The sequence below is a fragment of the Podarcis liolepis genome, assembly GCF_965112155.1.
Source record: "Podarcis liolepis genome assembly, chromosome: 1".
Lineage (NCBI taxonomy): Eukaryota > Metazoa > Chordata > Lepidosauria > Squamata > Lacertidae > Podarcis > Podarcis liolepis.
The window spans coordinates 90,050,151-90,067,339 of NC_139554.1; the positions used below are offsets into that span (position 1 = coordinate 90,050,151).

At 42.4% G+C, this 17,189-nt stretch overlaps 1 protein-coding gene across 1 annotated transcript in view; it reads left to right on the forward strand.

Annotated features, from left to right (window-relative positions):
- Nucleotides 1-17,189, forward strand: part of EPB41L5 (erythrocyte membrane protein band 4.1 like 5) — a 59,426-nt gene that overhangs the window by 36,833 nt on the left and 5,404 nt on the right. The window contains exons 17-23 of the mRNA XM_083489292.1: nucleotides 4,933-5,105; nucleotides 5,489-5,577; nucleotides 9,934-10,062; nucleotides 11,492-11,553; nucleotides 13,464-13,577; nucleotides 15,183-15,276; nucleotides 16,322-16,399. Coding sequence (XP_083345418.1) covers nucleotides 4,933-5,105; nucleotides 5,489-5,577; nucleotides 9,934-10,062; nucleotides 11,492-11,553; nucleotides 13,464-13,577; nucleotides 15,183-15,276; nucleotides 16,322-16,399 — 739 coding nt within the window. The remainder of the gene's footprint in view (nucleotides 1-4,932; nucleotides 5,106-5,488; nucleotides 5,578-9,933; nucleotides 10,063-11,491; nucleotides 11,554-13,463; nucleotides 13,578-15,182; nucleotides 15,277-16,321; nucleotides 16,400-17,189) is intronic.

A 17,189-nucleotide genomic window follows, 5' to 3' on the forward strand; every position in this document is an offset into this window, starting at 1 on the left:
TTCATTTCATTAAACCACGCATTGTGCTTGCTGCTAAACAAGTTTGTTCTTGCTAGTCTGCCACTTCCTCAGCTACCTCTTGCTCCTTCCATTCTCTCTCCTCATTTGTGTCTAGATACTAACTGTGCCTCATCCCATTCCCCAAACCAATCCAGGCCCCATGATGCTGGTGACTGCTGTCAACGTGGTGGAAGTGCATGGAACGCGTGGTCCCCACCCTCGGCCCACTCAGTGGATAGACACCACTACCGTGACTTTGTCCGTGACCGCAATGTGAAGAATGCAGGAATGTACAGACAGGCTTTGGGTTCTGGTGTCCAAACCTCTGTTACTGACCTGTAGGACTTTTGACCTTTAGGAAGCCTTGATTGTTCCCTGTGACACCCTGGAACTTTGAAGGACAGGAGAAGACATCTTTTAAAAATAATTAACCTATGTGCTGAAACACCTGAATATGAAGGAATAGCTTTCTAGGTATTTCTCTTTCCACTTAAGAGAAAATACCTTAAGTTTTTTCTTAGTGGAAGAAAGGTTTAAATAGCTTCCTTGGTTGTAACAAAGCTGCATATTCTAACCATAGAAACTATATTTTGTTCTCAAAGTGTTTCAAGTAAGCATAGCTACCATGAGCAGTTTAATTGTGCTTGACATGATCTTTTAACTGTTTTATATTTTTTAAAAATAGAGGAGATGGCAACTGGCAGGTGAAGGCTGCTCCTTTTTAGTTCTTCTGCACTTTTAATAATGTGCCTAACTGGATATTAAATAGAATTATACTTTTGATATTAAAAATAAAAAGCTTTTAAGGAAACCTGAAGGACCTCTAAGTAGGTTGTCTGAGAGTGTCTTTCTGAGATGTTTTGCTTGAATGCAAAAACCTGTTCAATTGTGTTTCCTGGAAAAGCATGTCAGCTTGCCAGTATCCTTATTGGTGTGACCAGTTCAGGTTGTATGATGTAGCTGCATGTGACCAGTTTTCTTCTGCTTCGAAAATGCTAGTTCAACAATGCAGTAACAGCAAAAACAAAGAGGTGCCTCCCTGCAATCTCAGGGGCTGAGAATCATGAGCCATTTACATCTCCTTCATTACTCCCTTATCTTCTTTGGAAGAAAAATGGTTCTGCAGCCTTCCCAGCTTCCCACATGTCAGTTTGAAGTCCATGACATTAGATAATTCATCCCTTAGAGCTTTTCTAATTTGAAGGCACAGGCATCTAGGAGGCTGCAGAGCACTGGAAAAATGTTTACTATAAAGAAAAACACAGAAAACTAAAGCCAGCTTGCAACAATAAACTAAGTTCTATCCTGCACCAACAAAATTCTAAAGAAAACAGAAGCCTCTTTTGCAAGGGAAGAAAAATTAGGAGGGCACAGATGTTGGCACAGCTCTACTTTACACTGCATAGATGCAATGTTAAACCACCTAGAAGGGTTGTAGAGGGTTTATTTGTAGTCACTCCATTGAAATGTCAGACGATGCATAGCAATGATTGCTCTGGATTAGAGAAGCTTGGAGTTAAACAATAACAAAGCTTAAAAACAAAAGTTGAAAAATAACCAGCTTTATCAAGCTGCACTTCGTTTGTGGTTATTTGCTTAAAGATAAATAAACATTAAAAGGAGTCCAAGGCATCTAAGCCAAGTCAGTTACTAGCCTCACTTTTTGCCAGCCCCTAGAGGTATCAAAAGACTTAAAAAGAGGCTCATGCTACCCTGAGCACAGGGCAGGGTTGGATTAGAAAAATGTGTCCCTCTCCCAAATCCTGCTACCCTCTGCTCTCAGTGTTACACTGCCTGTGCGGAGCTCCCTCTTCCATTTTGTTAGGGGGATCTCTGCTTATGGAAGCACACAGACAATCCCTAAATGGAGCATTCCAGGAAGGGGGCTGAGCTGACCCAAAATCTTATGGATCTCAGTATGGGCCTGCTGCGATCACTTGATGCTTTTGCCTGCCTTCTGCCCAAGCCAGTTTAAGCGATGTGGCTGTGTACACACTTGCAAACTGCTCATCATTATGATTGGAAGAGGGAGACATTGTGAAACATAGGAACCTTAGAGGCTACAACACATCATTTCCCCATCCTGAATGGAAGCCTGCGCACACAGCACAGAATACTTTTTCAACATTTGTTAAGTAGGGTGCATTCTAAATGTACTGTACCTCCCAAGTCTTAAAAACCCACTGGCAGCCATCTCTTTGGCGCATACCTCTTTGTATGTGTGGACCGGGGCACTAATTCAATCATGGTATTAGAAATGTACTAGAAAAACCACACCTCGTTTTATTTCCTAATATCAGCCAGCCCTGGTGGACATGATGAGAAGCAGATATTGTGGTCAGAAGTTCCCTCTCTCACACATACCATTATGGTTAGCATAGCACTTTGTGTATCTTTGCCGGCTGCAGGATGTTCTCCTCCCTGTTAACTATACTGTGCATTCTCTTGCGGGGAGAGTGCACTATAGTTCGGGAACCACAGCACTACAAGGTAATGTATTAATCTCCATCTTGTGAAAATCAACGAATGAAATGAAGTTGAGAACCAGTGAAATCAATAAAGCTGCCTAACTTCTTAGATTGTTTTCTATGGGAGAGCAGCAGTTCTCTTCATCACAGAAGATAACTTCTTTCCCATTCCACCCTTTGGGTCTCCTCCCTCCCTACTCCCCACCTACATAAAATGTGGCTGAGATCTGCAAGTTATCCACCCCAGAATTGCACAAAGCTTTGGTGAGAATTGCACTAGAGATTTGGGTTGGGATGTCATCAGTATTCTGATGACACTTGGCTGCATCTTTTGTTTACATGTTTTGATTCCAGAACAGTGGTGTTTCTGAAAATAGTGATTAGCGTCAGAACTAAAGTGGATGGGGGCAACCAAACTTAAACCAGACATGATAGCAGTCCTGTTACTTAGAGGGTCTGGAATCATACAGAGTAAGCTGCTCTGGATAATGTTCCAGTCTCTTAGAGATCAGGATCACAAGTTGCATTTGCTTCTGGATGTCCCAAGTGGTGGGAGTGCTTTTTATCAGCTTTAGTTTGTATACCAGCAATTACTGATTTTTGCAAGTCCTTTGCCCACAGATTGTAGGCCATGTATAGTCTCTGTGCTATCAAAAAGTGGAGAAATTGGGTGGGTGGGACATACAGATGAATTATGCATAATGATCTACACCAGGTGAGTGGATCTGACATTTGCTGCTGCACTGCAACATGCTCAGGTAAACTGGGTCAAGCAACCATTAAAAATAAAAGTTAAGATGGCAGAGATGCCCACCCCTTCCAGTGCATAACCACGTCCTTTTTCTTTTCCCACATTCTGCAGGTTGGAGAATGAGCTTCTGAAATAGGAACCTTCTGTACTATTGGGCCTCCCATAAGATTTAAAACCCTGGATAATGAAAGTTCTAAGTCATGGGGGGAAACTCCATGAGTACAGAATCTCCCTGCTTTAAACGTTTGCCCTCATGCACCAGAGGGCATAGAGACAGATGGTAGGGAACCTTTGGCCCTCCAGACATTGCTGAACTGCAAGCATGACCAATGACCACAGGTGGTGGCAGCTGGTAGTTCAGGAACATCTGAAGAGCCAAAGGTTCCCCACACCAGGGGGTAGAGATTTGAGCTTTCCCTTGCTCTCCTTAGGTGTTTGTCATATGAAGAAACTGAACAGCCAAATAGAGTCAGTGAAGAAGGGTTTTCTTTGATACATGGTAACTTCATGAGATGATCATCATGAAATGTAATCAAAGGTTGCAGTTTTCCCAGTCTAGGTTGGGGAGGGTATTATAGCAAGGGTGGTGCTTTATCGTGTGTATTTGGGAAGGGTGCTGCAGGAAAATGGAAGTGAAAGATGTTACCGTAATAATTATTGTGACATGAAGAGTAAAAGAGAAGTGCTGTGTACTAAAGATTGTAAGGAGGATGAACAGAGTGAACAGAACACTTCCATTCTATTGCTTCTTAGAATTGTTGTTGTTGACATCAGTCTATCTTGAAAGACAATGGAGCGCACATCTGGGGGCAAAGCCAAACTGCCAGAGAATCACAGCTGTGGCTGTGGCTGCAGTAACTCGTAACTACTGCCTCCCACATTGTTTTTGCTGTGTTAGCAGCACCAAAGTGACCTCTCCAGGGCGCAAGCGTATGGACGTCTTGGGATAACATTAATTACATAAGATTGCCATCTGTATCCAGATCTTTTAAAAGCAACTGTGAAAAAGCATCTGCATTATTAGCATGCCAGCTTCATTGCAGATCAGGAAAAGCACACATCAGTGGTTGCCAAATTTGTGAGCTTTGTTTAAAAATGCAAATAATCACTTGCTTAGGTGTTCGTGGTTTGCCTAACAGGAAAAGGTGGGTACCACAAGATGGTTCACATTCTAGAAAATAATTGTGTAATATCTGAGAGGGTCTCAATCATAGATAGCACGGTGTTATGCTATTTATTTAAAGGATTATGCTCTGCCTTGAGCAAAAAGCCCTCAAGGTAGCATACATAAATCTTTAAAAGCATATGCAAATGCTTGACCAATCCATACACTTTGTGGGTTTTTTATTTTTTAGTGCTGGGTAGGAGCTTAAGGAGCCCTGCAGTTGTACTTTGGGGGGGGGGGCTGCATGGTGGATGGGACAGAGCCATAGGTGAATGGATATGACCCTTCTCTTTTCTAGTCATGCATAATTCAGAGGTTTCTGAGCACTCATCTCTCTATCCAGGCAAGTAAGAGGCATTGTCTCAGTTCAAGGACTTCATTCCAGCAAAGCAAAAGGACTTAGGGAGGGCCTAGATCAAAAACAGTGTGGGTTGTCCTGAGGGCTGCATCAAGAGGCTCCTAGGCCTAAAGTTCCCCACCCTTGCTGCAGAAACTTGCTTTGAATTGTTTGTGCCTAAAACCTTGTTTCCTTATCATATCCCATGTAGTGTGCCCCTGATCGTTGATTTACTGGATAACAAGGAATTGTTGGAAACTTGTATTGACAATACTACTGATTTTCCTCCTGCCGGAGGGTCAGCTGAAGCGTTGGAACAAACAGGGCTTGGCTTCACTCTTGTTGGCACAAAGGAGCAACCCTCCGACAAGGCGGATCCTCTTGGTAAGGAAATGTCTGGTAGAATGGGAGTTACTGGGACATTTAAAATACCTGCTTACTTGTCTGTGATACTGCAAAGTATCTGATGTGTATCTGGAAAGTATCTGGAACGCTTTAACGTTCAACAAGAATTGTGATCCTTCCTAACCTCCCAACGTGAGCTTATCTGCAACAGACCGCAGTTCTTAACAAAACAGTAGGATTTCCAGATGCTTCCAGCTGGTGCATATGCAATAATAAGTATGGTTGCACAGACGATGTTAAAAAAAACAGATAAATTACAGGAAAGTGTAATCCTGGTTTTAATAATTGACAGAAATGACAAAAGATTTTCAGAGCACCATTCCAGTCTTAGGTTGACTTATATCCTATCTCTATTTGAGCAGGTGAGGATGCATCATTGAAACTCAAGCGGCTGGAAGCAGAACTCAACCCTTTGCTGGTTTCCCAGTCCAACATAAACATCAGTAAACAGGTACTGAGTATTCATTCCTCCCAAAGTTACTGAGTGTAAAGTTTAGGTTTCAGTGAAATTTGTTACTTTCCTGCTCTTTAGCCCTGCCTATATTCTGTTTTTGGAAAACCCCTGTAAAAGCTGACTAGATGCATGTGTGAATATGATAGAAATTCTCTGGGATCTTCCTGAATAACCTAGACTGGTTTACAGTCTGAGAGGTAGCAGTTGGCACCATATCTTGTTGGGAATACAGCTCCTTTAATTGAGAACAGATTTCCTCCTAAGACAGACAGCTTCTTGCAGGACAATTTCAGCCCCAAGGAGTCTCCATGCTAGTGCATGAGAAAAACTCCAGGTTACTGGCTCCCTGACCAAACAGAAGAACCAAGTGCATTTCCATGAGTGATGTGGAGCTGAACATCTGCTCCCACTCTGAGGCCCAGGTCATGTTCTCTAAAATAATTCACATGCAACAATCCGTCTTAGCAGCATCAAGGAAATACTGTATGCGCTGACAAGGTCCACTAGATGCCAGCAATTCATGGGAACACAGGGGATATTTTTTCGTTCCCTGTGCTCATGCAAGTCACCATCAGAAACTTTTGGGGTTTCAGCAATTCACAACACACTTTTTTCTTTTGCCTGGTTTGGTGGGGATTTTGGTGCTTTAAGTCTACAAACAAGCATGTTAGTGTGACCCTTGTCATCCAGCTGCATGCATACCTTCTGCAACCAACAAACAGATTATATCAATGGGGGAGAGGGAAACTAACATCATATTCCTCCTCCACTGTTCTTGGAATCAACTCCAGCACAGAATCTTCTTTCTTCTAGCTAGCAGTGATAATGAAGGAAAGCCTTTGACTAGTTACTCCTCCATCATTCCTAGATCTAGCTAAAACTCAACAACAGCAGACAGAATCCTGCATGGCTTTCTAATCATTTAATTGCTGTGAGACCACCGTGGGAGCCAATTTTTGGTTGAAAAGCAGGATGAAAAGGCAATGAGCTAATAAATAATGGGTCTTTTTTTGCTCGCTCTTTAGTTGGCAGGAGTAGCAGAGCATTGTAGCTTACTGAGAGTATTGAGGAACATGCAGGTCCTCATGGTTTTTTCTGTTTTCTGGCCTATGTTGAAGCACCTCACAAGGAAAAAGTAGTTACTTCTGAATGCTCACGTTTTCCTCAATGGCTTTCATCTGCCTTGTGCACAGTTCATGGCTAGTGTATTATAAAGATTACACAGTCTGTAAGAAGATTAGCCTTGGGGTTCTTTTCTGATGGCTCTTCCTCATAAACAGAAGTAAACACACTCAATCCTGATCAGTGTCTAAGTCTGTTTTTTATTGTGCTTCAGCTTTAAAAAATGAAGAAAACAAGACCTCAAGTGATTAAGGAAATGAAGGTGTCTCAAACGATAATTAAACTAAAAATATGCGGACCCCCATGAGTATAGGTTATTTGTTCAACTTATGTATTCAGTTTATATTAACAAACAAATGCCATATGAATAGAACTAATGATTTTGTGCATGTTGGTACTTGCATAAACTAGGTTCTGTGTTAGGGAGTCTTACACTGTGATTTAAAAGTGTGGAGGGTTATAGCTGCCTTTGCATAACTGATGTGTGGATTTTTCAATATCAGACTATCCTATGCAGGGAACCCTTAAATCCAGAACAGATCACCATGTACTTAACCTGTTTTGTTACCATTAAATGGATTCTTTTAAGAGTGCCAAGTTATGTTTTCTTTTCCTCAGTGAAGGTGCAACTCATTTAAGCTTTATAAATCATCATTTCCTTTGCACCCAGAAGCACAAAGTAACACAGGAACCCTGTGTTACCCGCTGCCGTTTCAAATGCTTACAAAATTGTGAATTTAATGCTCATATACAATAATGCAGATGTGGCCTAACTTAATTGTAGCTTTTAAACTTTTTAGAAAAGTTTTTTTGCAGAAATGCTTGTATGTTTTATTTCATTTTGTACCTTTTTCCATAGGCTGGGGGTGGCTCCACAGCCATTTGTAGCGTCTGTCCCTCACTGCTCAACTTATTTCCTTCCCACACTAACCTTAACCCTCCTTATGTACAAAATATTCATATAGCAAATAAGCAATTGTACCCGAGGGCTAAAACTTGCTAATTTTCTGGACTTCTCAAAATGGTTTAATATTTTACTATTACTTATGATAGCATAATGTAGGGATAATGCTGAAGTCTTGTGGGAGGACAGACCTTCCAACAAGCTCAGCAACAAGATGAGAACCACAAACCATTGGCTCTCTATTTAGCTGTAGAGGTTTTATCTCACTGCAGTGGGTCCTATAACTTCCCCCCAAACGGCATTCTGAAATACCTTCAGATTCCTTTCATAAACTGATGATGCAAATAGTTTAAAATTCAGTTTGCTTTGCCAGCATTTATTTTCTTGCGTTAGGACGGCAGTGAAATATTTTGTTGGAAAATAATCTCCCTGTTTCATGTTTGAAACTGTAGTATGAATGGCCCTATTCTTACAAGAGAGTTGCTGTTGTTTTTGGCAACTTGCTGGACTGGAAGCTTGCAAGGTTGGCAGTGCCAAGATCTAGACAATCATGCTGGCACTGAAGGGAGCAATTAATTTCTAAATGCACAGGCATTCCAGTTTCTTGAGTTTCTGGAATGTAGGGAACAATGCAAGTAAAACTTCATTAGTGATTTTTTTTAAAAAATGGTATTTTGTAAGATAGATACCGAGCAGTAGGTGGAAAAAAGTAGCTTGAAAACATGACTAAACTCCATAAACACACCCACAGCTGGAGAAGCACATCAGAACGACTCTGATGCTCCTGGGACCAAGTCAGCTCTTCTGAGTCCTGCCTTCTCTCTGGAACCCTTTGTGGATGAGTTCACTTTTAAGAGCATTCTACAGGGGAGGGGGTAATTGTTCTATTGAAATCCAACTCTTGGAAGATTAAATACAACAGCAGACAGATTAAATAATCTGGACTTCGCTCAGCAACCATTGTCTCTACAAATCACTCTAATTCTGGTTGGAAGGCAGAAAGAAACCAGAGAGGCAAAAAGAATATTGCCTCTCCCCATTTGGACATCAACAAGGAAGAGGAGGGAGCTCATTTGGATAAAATAGTATCTTAACAGGAAATGGATTTTTAATGTGGAGGTAAAATTGGAAAATTACTTTTTGCTACAAGCATTTACAAAGTTTATGGGAATCAAAATTTCCCCCCCTCACCCTGGCCCCAGTACCTTTTATTTTGTTTATTTATCAATACTTTATCCCACCTTTGCTCCCAAGGAGCTCAAGGCAGCATATACAGTTCTTTCTCCCTATTTTATCCGCACAACAACCCTTAGGTAGGTTAGCCTGAGAGACTGTGACTGGCCCAAGATCACCCAGTGAGTTTCATGGCTGAGAAAGGATTTAACCCTGGTCTCCCAGGTTCAACACTCTAACCACTATACCATACTCACTCTCTGTGTTTCCCTTTTTATCCCAGTTGTATAGCTGCACTAATAAGCATGTGTTAATGAGCATGTGCCCCTCCGGTTTGGCTCTGGTTTCTTAATACAGTGTGTGTTCCAAAACATTAGCAAGCAAACTTTGTTCCTAGTCAGAGCTTTTGCAAAATGCTCCAAATTGTATATACCGTATTTTGCGCCCCATAGGACGCTCCGGCCCATAGGACGCACCTAGTTTTTTTTGGGGGGGGGAATAAAGAAAAAAAATTTATCCCCCCCCCAGGTGTGGGGCTGGAAGAACCAGGTCGGGGAACAGTGGGAAGGCACGCTCTGCCTCCCCGCTGTCCCCCGAGCTTGTGGGGCTGGCGATGGGAAGAAGTGCGCTGATCCCAGGACTGCAGGCAGCTCTGCACGGCCACCGGGAGCGGGGCGGACCTTAGCGCCCCGCTCCGGATGGCGGCGCAGAGCTGCGCTGGTCCCAGGACTGCAGGCAGCTCTGCGCAACCCTCTGAGCCGGTCTCCCGAGGGTTGCGCAGAGCTTCCTGAAGCCTGGAGAGCGAGAGGGGTCGGTGCGCACCGACCCCTCTCGCTCTCCAGGCTTCAGCGAAAGCCTGCATTCGCCCCATAGGACGCACACACATTTCCCCTTCATTTTTGGAGGGGAAAAAGTGCGTCCTATGGGGCGAAAAATACGGTACTGCTTTTGAAACCACACATCTCTGAGTGCACAGGATTTTCTCCAGTACACTGTATTCAGTCCTGCTTGTCTGTTTGAAGCGTAATTATTTACAGGTTCTGGTTTTGTGACCCCCGTTTGTGTGTCCTCTGTGCTGCTCCCGGTGGCTATTAATCTACCTAGATTCTCCCTAGAGAGATGCTGCTAATTAATGCACCTCTGTCACTTTGTAGCAGGAGGTGGTGAAGCTGACAGAGAAATGTCTCAACAATGCCATTGAGAGCCCAGTGAGTGCCTCTGTACGGCTGCCTCCAGACATCAAGAGCAACATTCTGAAGGCCCAGGCCGAGGCAGTGAACAAGGTAAGTGTTGTAATCCAAGCATTTGCCATTGGGATCAGTAAATGCACATTTCTGCAGTATTTTCTTTGAGTGACTTAGATCTTGCTAATATTCCTTGTGCCTGGTATGCAGATATTTTTTGTGGCTCCAGTTTTTGGAAGGCTAAGAAAATCCTGAGGGTGAAACTAATCTCTGTCGTCTTGCGCCCTCCCACTTTCTGTCTGTGGCTCTCATAGAATATTGATGAGTAGAGCTTTCCATTGCAGATGGCGTGCAAACCTTTTTCTCAGCAAGTGGTGGCTTTTTTTTTTTATTTAGCATGAGAGAACCGTCCTTTGGCCCGTCACACCTTTCCACATGGTAGTGTAGAATTTTTCTTCTTTGCTGCTCCCCTCCATTCTAAAAGTCTTGCAAAATCTGCAGGTTGGAAGATTTGTTCTTGCTCATTCTTTTTATTTTCCCTCTTGATAAAAAATACCCTCGCAGAATAAAATGTCTATCTGATCTATGGGCTTCACCTGACCGTACTTTGCTTTGGGGCAGAAAGATGTAATTACTGATAACAAAAAGAGCTGTGGAATACCTTTCTTTCTTTATTAAATAAACATTTTGACTGGAGTCGATGATGCGCATTTGCTGTTAAAATAGTTTCCTGAAAATCTGATGGTTCAAGCTCTCTGTCCCCTTGTCATAACTGGACCTTATAAGTCACAGGTGCTGCCACATAAAAAGTTGCTGCATTCTCTAATTCTCATTTCCAAAGCTGTCAGTTTAATATTACTCAGGAAATTATATTTAACAGGCACACTGTAGGATTCAGAGCCCAACTTGACTTTCAGATCACAAGTGATTGAATACGAATAAGTACTTGGGGTCATACTTGATGTGCTCATGCTATACAGAAGCATCAAAGTGAGATATCTCTGAATGCTAAGCAGGCTACAAGATACAGTATGGTTTTCTATCTCAGTATCCTTTCTGTGCAGCCTGGCTCCCTGCTGGTTTTGAAAGTGTAATAACTTTTGTTAATCAGGGCATTTGGAGATAGCTATGGGGAGTGAGTGATTTGTATCTGCCTGTTTTTGATGCAACTATTTTGACCTTGCTGTGTGGTTGGTGTTTTGTTTTTGTTTTGTTTTTTGTCTTTCTTCCTTTTATTGTGGAGCTTAGTATTATACTTATTTTGTATTGTAAACCACTTTAGAAAGCCTAATAAGATGCAAAGGTGGTGTTTAAATTTTAAAATAAATATGTATTGGTATACGTTGTCCATGTAAAATGGGACTGTTTCAGTTCTGATCATTAGAACTCTATTCTGTTTCCTTTTCACAGTAAGCATGTAGCCTGTCCTTGACCTGTTGCAGCGGAATGGCCTTGCTTTTTATAAAATCATAAATCTCTGCAAAATTCTCAGTTTCTAAAGTGTTCTGTTATGTCTCTTTTCTTTCAGGTCATGAGGGAGGACAGCATGTCTGGCAACAAGAACACCAACCTTCAAGATGCTGCTGGCAGGTATAGGCACTGAGGGTGAATTGTGCTGAGGGATTCAGGTATAACTGCGCTCATGGCAGTGTGGGCAGTTTGCTTCAGTTACTCTGTGAATCAAGAAGCCACATGGGAAAGGTTCCCATAAAACTGGAGTTAGCTGGTAGTTTAGAAAGATGTTATCATGAATGCTTAATTTACAAGTAGGCTTGACTGCTTGTCCCTTGAATTCATGAACCCAATGAAAGTGCTTAGCCCTTTAAAGAGAGAGAGAGAGATTACTTTTCCTCATTACTAGATTGGGAACCTGAGAGAGGGAGGATATCACCACCTGGCCTACAGATCAAATGCAAGTATATGGAGGGTAGAGGAATTCCCATGGCTTAGTGTCACTTCTTGGCTGCCCTTCTGAGAGGCAGAAAAGGAATTAGTTTCAGTGCACTGGTGTGTGATGTAAATGCCATGGGAAGTCCTGGCACCAGCAACTCTTGGCTTCCCGCAGGCTAAGGATTTGCAAAGATTTTTGTCTGCTAAATTGGTACTAGATTGGGTGCATAAGATGGAAAGAGAGGTGGAATTCTGCAATTCTCTAATCTTGCACAGCTCCAGTGTAGAATTCAGTATCCTGAGAATGTTCGCTTTAGTTTTAAAATACTCTGTTTCTATCCACTCAGGCTGTGGGGATCTGTTTGAATGCATGTGGGCAATTATATGAGTGTGGCATTCTTATTCCACCTAGCATAGAAAGCTGCCTTACACCAAAACACAGTGTTTTCCTGTGTAGCCTAGTATTACCCATTGTGATTTAACAGCAGCTGCCCGGGGTCTCAGGCTGAGATACCTCCCCTGCTATTGGATTCTTCTAGCTGGAGATGACAGGAATTCAACCAGAAATCACCTGTATGTGCTCCCACCACTGTTCAGGGCGGTGCTACGTTTATTGTCAGAACAATCCTCTGAGGCAAGCTAGGCCAAGCACGTGTGACTGGCCCAGGGCCACACAGGAAGCTTCGTCACTAAGAGGAGATGTGAGCTTGATTTTCCATGGTCATAATTGAATGCTGCTCAACTCTGCCATACATATAGCTCTCTCGAATGTGTACTCTTTCCCTCTGTTGTCGAGCAGAAGCGTAAAAAATTATGCAGAATAAATTGGTTCCTGGTATATCTATCTATATACAGTCAACTTTATTTCATTTGCCCAGACTTACTTCTTCCTACGTCTAGCAGAATTATGCTTTATTGAAATCTAGTAAAGGTAAAGGGACCCCTGACCATTAGGTCCAGTCGTGGCCGACTCTGGGGTTGCAGTGCTCATCTCGCTTTATTGGCCGAGGGAGCCAGCATACAGCTTCCGTGTCATGTGGCCAGCATGACTAAGCCGCTTCTGGCGAACCAGAGCAGTGCACGGAAACGCCATTTACCTTCCCGCCAGAGCGGTACCTATTTATCTACTTGCACTTCGTGCTTTCGAACTGCTAGGTTGGCAGGAGCAGGGACCGAACAACGGGAGCTCACCCCATCACGCGGATTCGAATAGCCGACCTTCTGATCAGCAAGTCCTAGGCTCTGTGGTTTAACCCACAGCACCACCCGTGTCCTTATTGAAATCTACATTGCACTAAAGCCTTGGGCGCATGGTTGAAAATAGCCTAAAGCAGTGTTTCCCAAACTTGGGTCTCCAGCTGCTTTTAGACTACAACTCCCATCATCCCCGACCACTGGTCCTGCCTAGCTAGGGATGTTGGGAGTTGTAGTCCCAGCAACAGCTGGAGACCCAAGTTTGAGAAGCACTGGCCTACACCTTGGCTTTTTATTGCTAATGCAAAGGTTTGTTCACTGGAGAATAGTGGCAAAGGTGGTATGATTTATATATATGAGATCTTAGAATTCCTATGACATGCTCATAGTCAAACTTTTGGGTCTGGTTTGTTCAGGAGCATTCTTCTGTCTGGAAAAGTTCAGAACAGCCCTCTGAGAGCCCACAGCCCCGTGTTCCAGGAGTCGAGAGAGAGGCTGAAAGTGATTCCTATCTCCAATGCCTTCATTCCGTAAGTCCTTTGGGAGGGAATATTCTTAAGGCAGGGAAACAGCAGGAAGATTGCTTAGAGATTAAGTCTAGGAAAGAATAAAACAGCTCAGCATTTGAGTGGCTCACTCAGTTAATCCTAGCAATTTCTAGCCAGGTTAGTCATTTTGCTTGTCTGCCAGAAACCCAGGAACAATTAGTATGGCTTATTCACAGTCTAAACAATCAATACTAGAGGAACAGAACTCAACGTCTTAGTGGAGTGCTTCCTCTTGGGCACTGTTGCTGTCCATCCAGCTCCGTGACAGTGTTGCCATCCTATTTATAACACAAAATCAATACAAGAAATAATTTTTAAAGGCATTATAAATTCGGTTTTGCATTTCTTCACAGCCTTTTCAGTTGTGGCACCCAGAATATGGAGCAACCTTCCATCACTGTATGCTTTGAGAAAAGCAATGAAAATAGTTTTATTTCTGTGAGTTTTTTCTGGGTAATTGTTCTTTTTCATGGATTCCACCACATCTACTGGTCTGAAATTTGATTGTAGCTACTCCTGGATTTTTGTTTATTAGCCACCTTTATGTAGAAAAGTGGATAAAAAGCCTTAGGAATAAAATAAAATAAAATCTTAAGCTCCCTTAGCTTTCTGAAGAGGACCAGTTGTTGTTTCAGCTGTAGCCCTGCACTACTTAGTAAAGGGCAATATCTAAAGATAAAAGATTATGGTGGTGTGCTTCAGGGCATATTAGAATTGCTTCATTCTAGCTGCATCATTGCTTACTTCCATGGAAACCAATATGCTAATGAAGAGTCTTCGTATCTTTACTAATTGAGTTCTCTCATACATTCACTGAATACTCTTCTCATGGCTTATGGTTGGAATTATAACCAACTCTGCTGTGCCCCTAATTTGCTCATTTGTTTTGTTTTGTTTCTAAACCATTAGTCCTTTATTTAATAACATGGTCCTTGCTGAGTTTGCAAAAGGCAAAGTGTTCCTCTCTCTCCTCCCCTTCCTCCTGCCTTTTTACTGATTGATACAAATTTTTACACCCTGTAAACCCAAAGAACTGTCACATCTGAAGTTTCACTGCTGGGAGAAATAGGATCAAAGAATCATTTGTGCATAAGAAGGAATGAAATGATTGCATGCGAGAGAATGTAAAAATACAATATCAGTTAAGACAGTTGTATGAAACCACGGCGATTATCCATCTTTTCATGACTTCATATGTTAAATAGATCTCTGAAAGCATTGTTGCCATATAGATTGTCCTTTTTGCATGTGCCTGAGAGTGGACAGAGCTTTTGGCATCCTCTTATCTGGCCATTACTTGGATTCCTGTAAAGGAGTCTGTGCTGAATACTCTGGAATAATGTCTTTTTGCAGCCATCTGTCCGCAGCACAATGCATTTTAGGGGGCTTGCCTGAGGCAGCAGGTGCTAAGATGCTGTCGTTCACATGACAAAAGACTTCAAAGGCACCCTTTGCTCCCAGGCAATAATCTTTTCTTTGCCATGAGGCACAGTGATCATTTGTCATGTCTTCAGATTGTTTGTGAAGAGCAATACTGGTTATTTTGCACATGCTGTGCATGATGGTGGACGTGTTTTCATCTTGCAGGAATGAATTAAATGAGGATAATGCTGCCTCTAGCCCTGAGGATTCTTTGAGTCCTCCTAATCTGGCTCCTACAGAGGAGGCTGCTATTGTAAAGGTATGTTGTATCTTTGTGGGGACTAGTGGGTTTTCCAGCAGGAGTCAGTTACAATTGCAGCACAGAAGAGTAGGGGCTGCATACAAAACACTTAGTTGTGCATTGAAACATGCAGCAACATTCCTTTTCTAACTGCAGCGTTTCTTGATTCACCCAGACACTTTGGCTTTGTTCAGGCATACCATTAAGCCATAGCTAAACATTACTGTGTGTATGAACTGTATGCACTCCCCATCTCGTCTCTCTCTTATTCAGGGAAAGCCCAAGAAGATTGGGTGCGTCTACTTCTGTTTCTAGCTAACTGCAGTTTATTATGTATGATAAATTCCCCCAGGGGAAGAGGGTTCAAGCCCAAGGCTCATGCAAGATACTCATAAGAACATAAGAAGAGCCTGCTGGATCAGACCAAAGTCCCATCTAGTCCAGCATTCTGTTTTTACAGTGGCCACCCATATGTGTATCAGCAGCCCACAAGCAGGAACGGAGCACAACAGCACTCTCCACACTTGCAATCCCCAGCAAACAGAGGCATATTGTATTCTGACAGTGGAGGTGGAAACAATAGCTATTGTGGCTATTAACCATTGGTACCTTTATCCTCCATTGATTTGCCAAATCGTTTTAAGCCATCCAAGTTGGTGGCCATCTCTACCTCTTGTGGGAGCAGATTCCATAGTTTAGCTGTGCACTGCGTGATGTTTAAAATTATGGACAAGCTAGGATTTTGAAAGCCTTCCATAAAAGTCACTATTCTCTCAAACTGAAGAGCTTGTGTATAGGAAACCTTCTTTACATGTGGTTTGAGCTTCCCATTGCATGCAGTTTAGGTTAGCAACAGTGGGATTCTTTGCTACTGTATTTTATTGTTTCAATGGCTTAATGAAAAGTGTATTCTTGTATACCAAACCAACATATAAGAGGAATAGATTCACAAGCTTCATCCTCACAACTTGCAGCTTTTTCAAAAGTGGATGAGATAGTAGAGGGGGAAACCAGCAGTTCCACCCGGTGACAGATTGTAATTTAATTAACTTGTGTTTTGCAGAACTCTCCAGAGGACTTAGAGATTTTGTTAACATCACAGGCAGAGAATCTAATTGACTTTACAGAAGCCATGCCTCGGGTAAGAGTGGAAATTAAATGGAACTCAATGATTTCATTGTGCTGTTGATAATTTTAGAAGGAAAACATGATTGATTTATGCTTCCATCATTTGCACACAAGGCATCTGTAGTTGCAGTTGATACTTGTCTAAGCTGGTTTCTCATGTAATAATTCTTTTCTAAGTGAGCCTTTGGGCTAGTTGAGTTACATTAGAATCCTGTACTACATGTGCATGCAAGCAAAATTCTGGACTGTCTGCAAGTCCTGCCTAGGCAGTAATTTTTTTCTGCCAGCCCATGACCCTCCTTTCTTACTGGTATCTTTAAAACCTTCCTTTGAGCCAAACAAGTATCTGACAGAACAAAATGTCTACACGTGGCGAATGTTAAGAGAGCCGTTGAGAATTACATTACATGCAAACCAATGGAAGGAATGAGTCCCACTGCAGCTGGGTGGTTTTGGAATAATTTTCTGATATGAGCTTGCTTCATTTTAAGAAATCTGATACAACTATTCTGTGATTAGTACTTAGAGTAGAACCCACTCTCCTGATTCTCCGTGAGTGAAGAAACAAGCCATCTGTCTGCTCTCTTGGCTTCCCTGGGCTCCTTTGGAGAATAGGGTGCCACCATTCATTCATTCATTCATTTCCTTTTCCGCCAGGGATTTAAGGCTATGGGTAGTCTCTTCAACCTCAGTGATGTATAGAGAACATGGCTACCTCTTGGGATAGCCTTTCTTCTAGCCCTAGGCGTTTTAAGGAGGGGTACCAGTGATACTGCCTGTGCTGCTGTTCAGCTATGTGATCT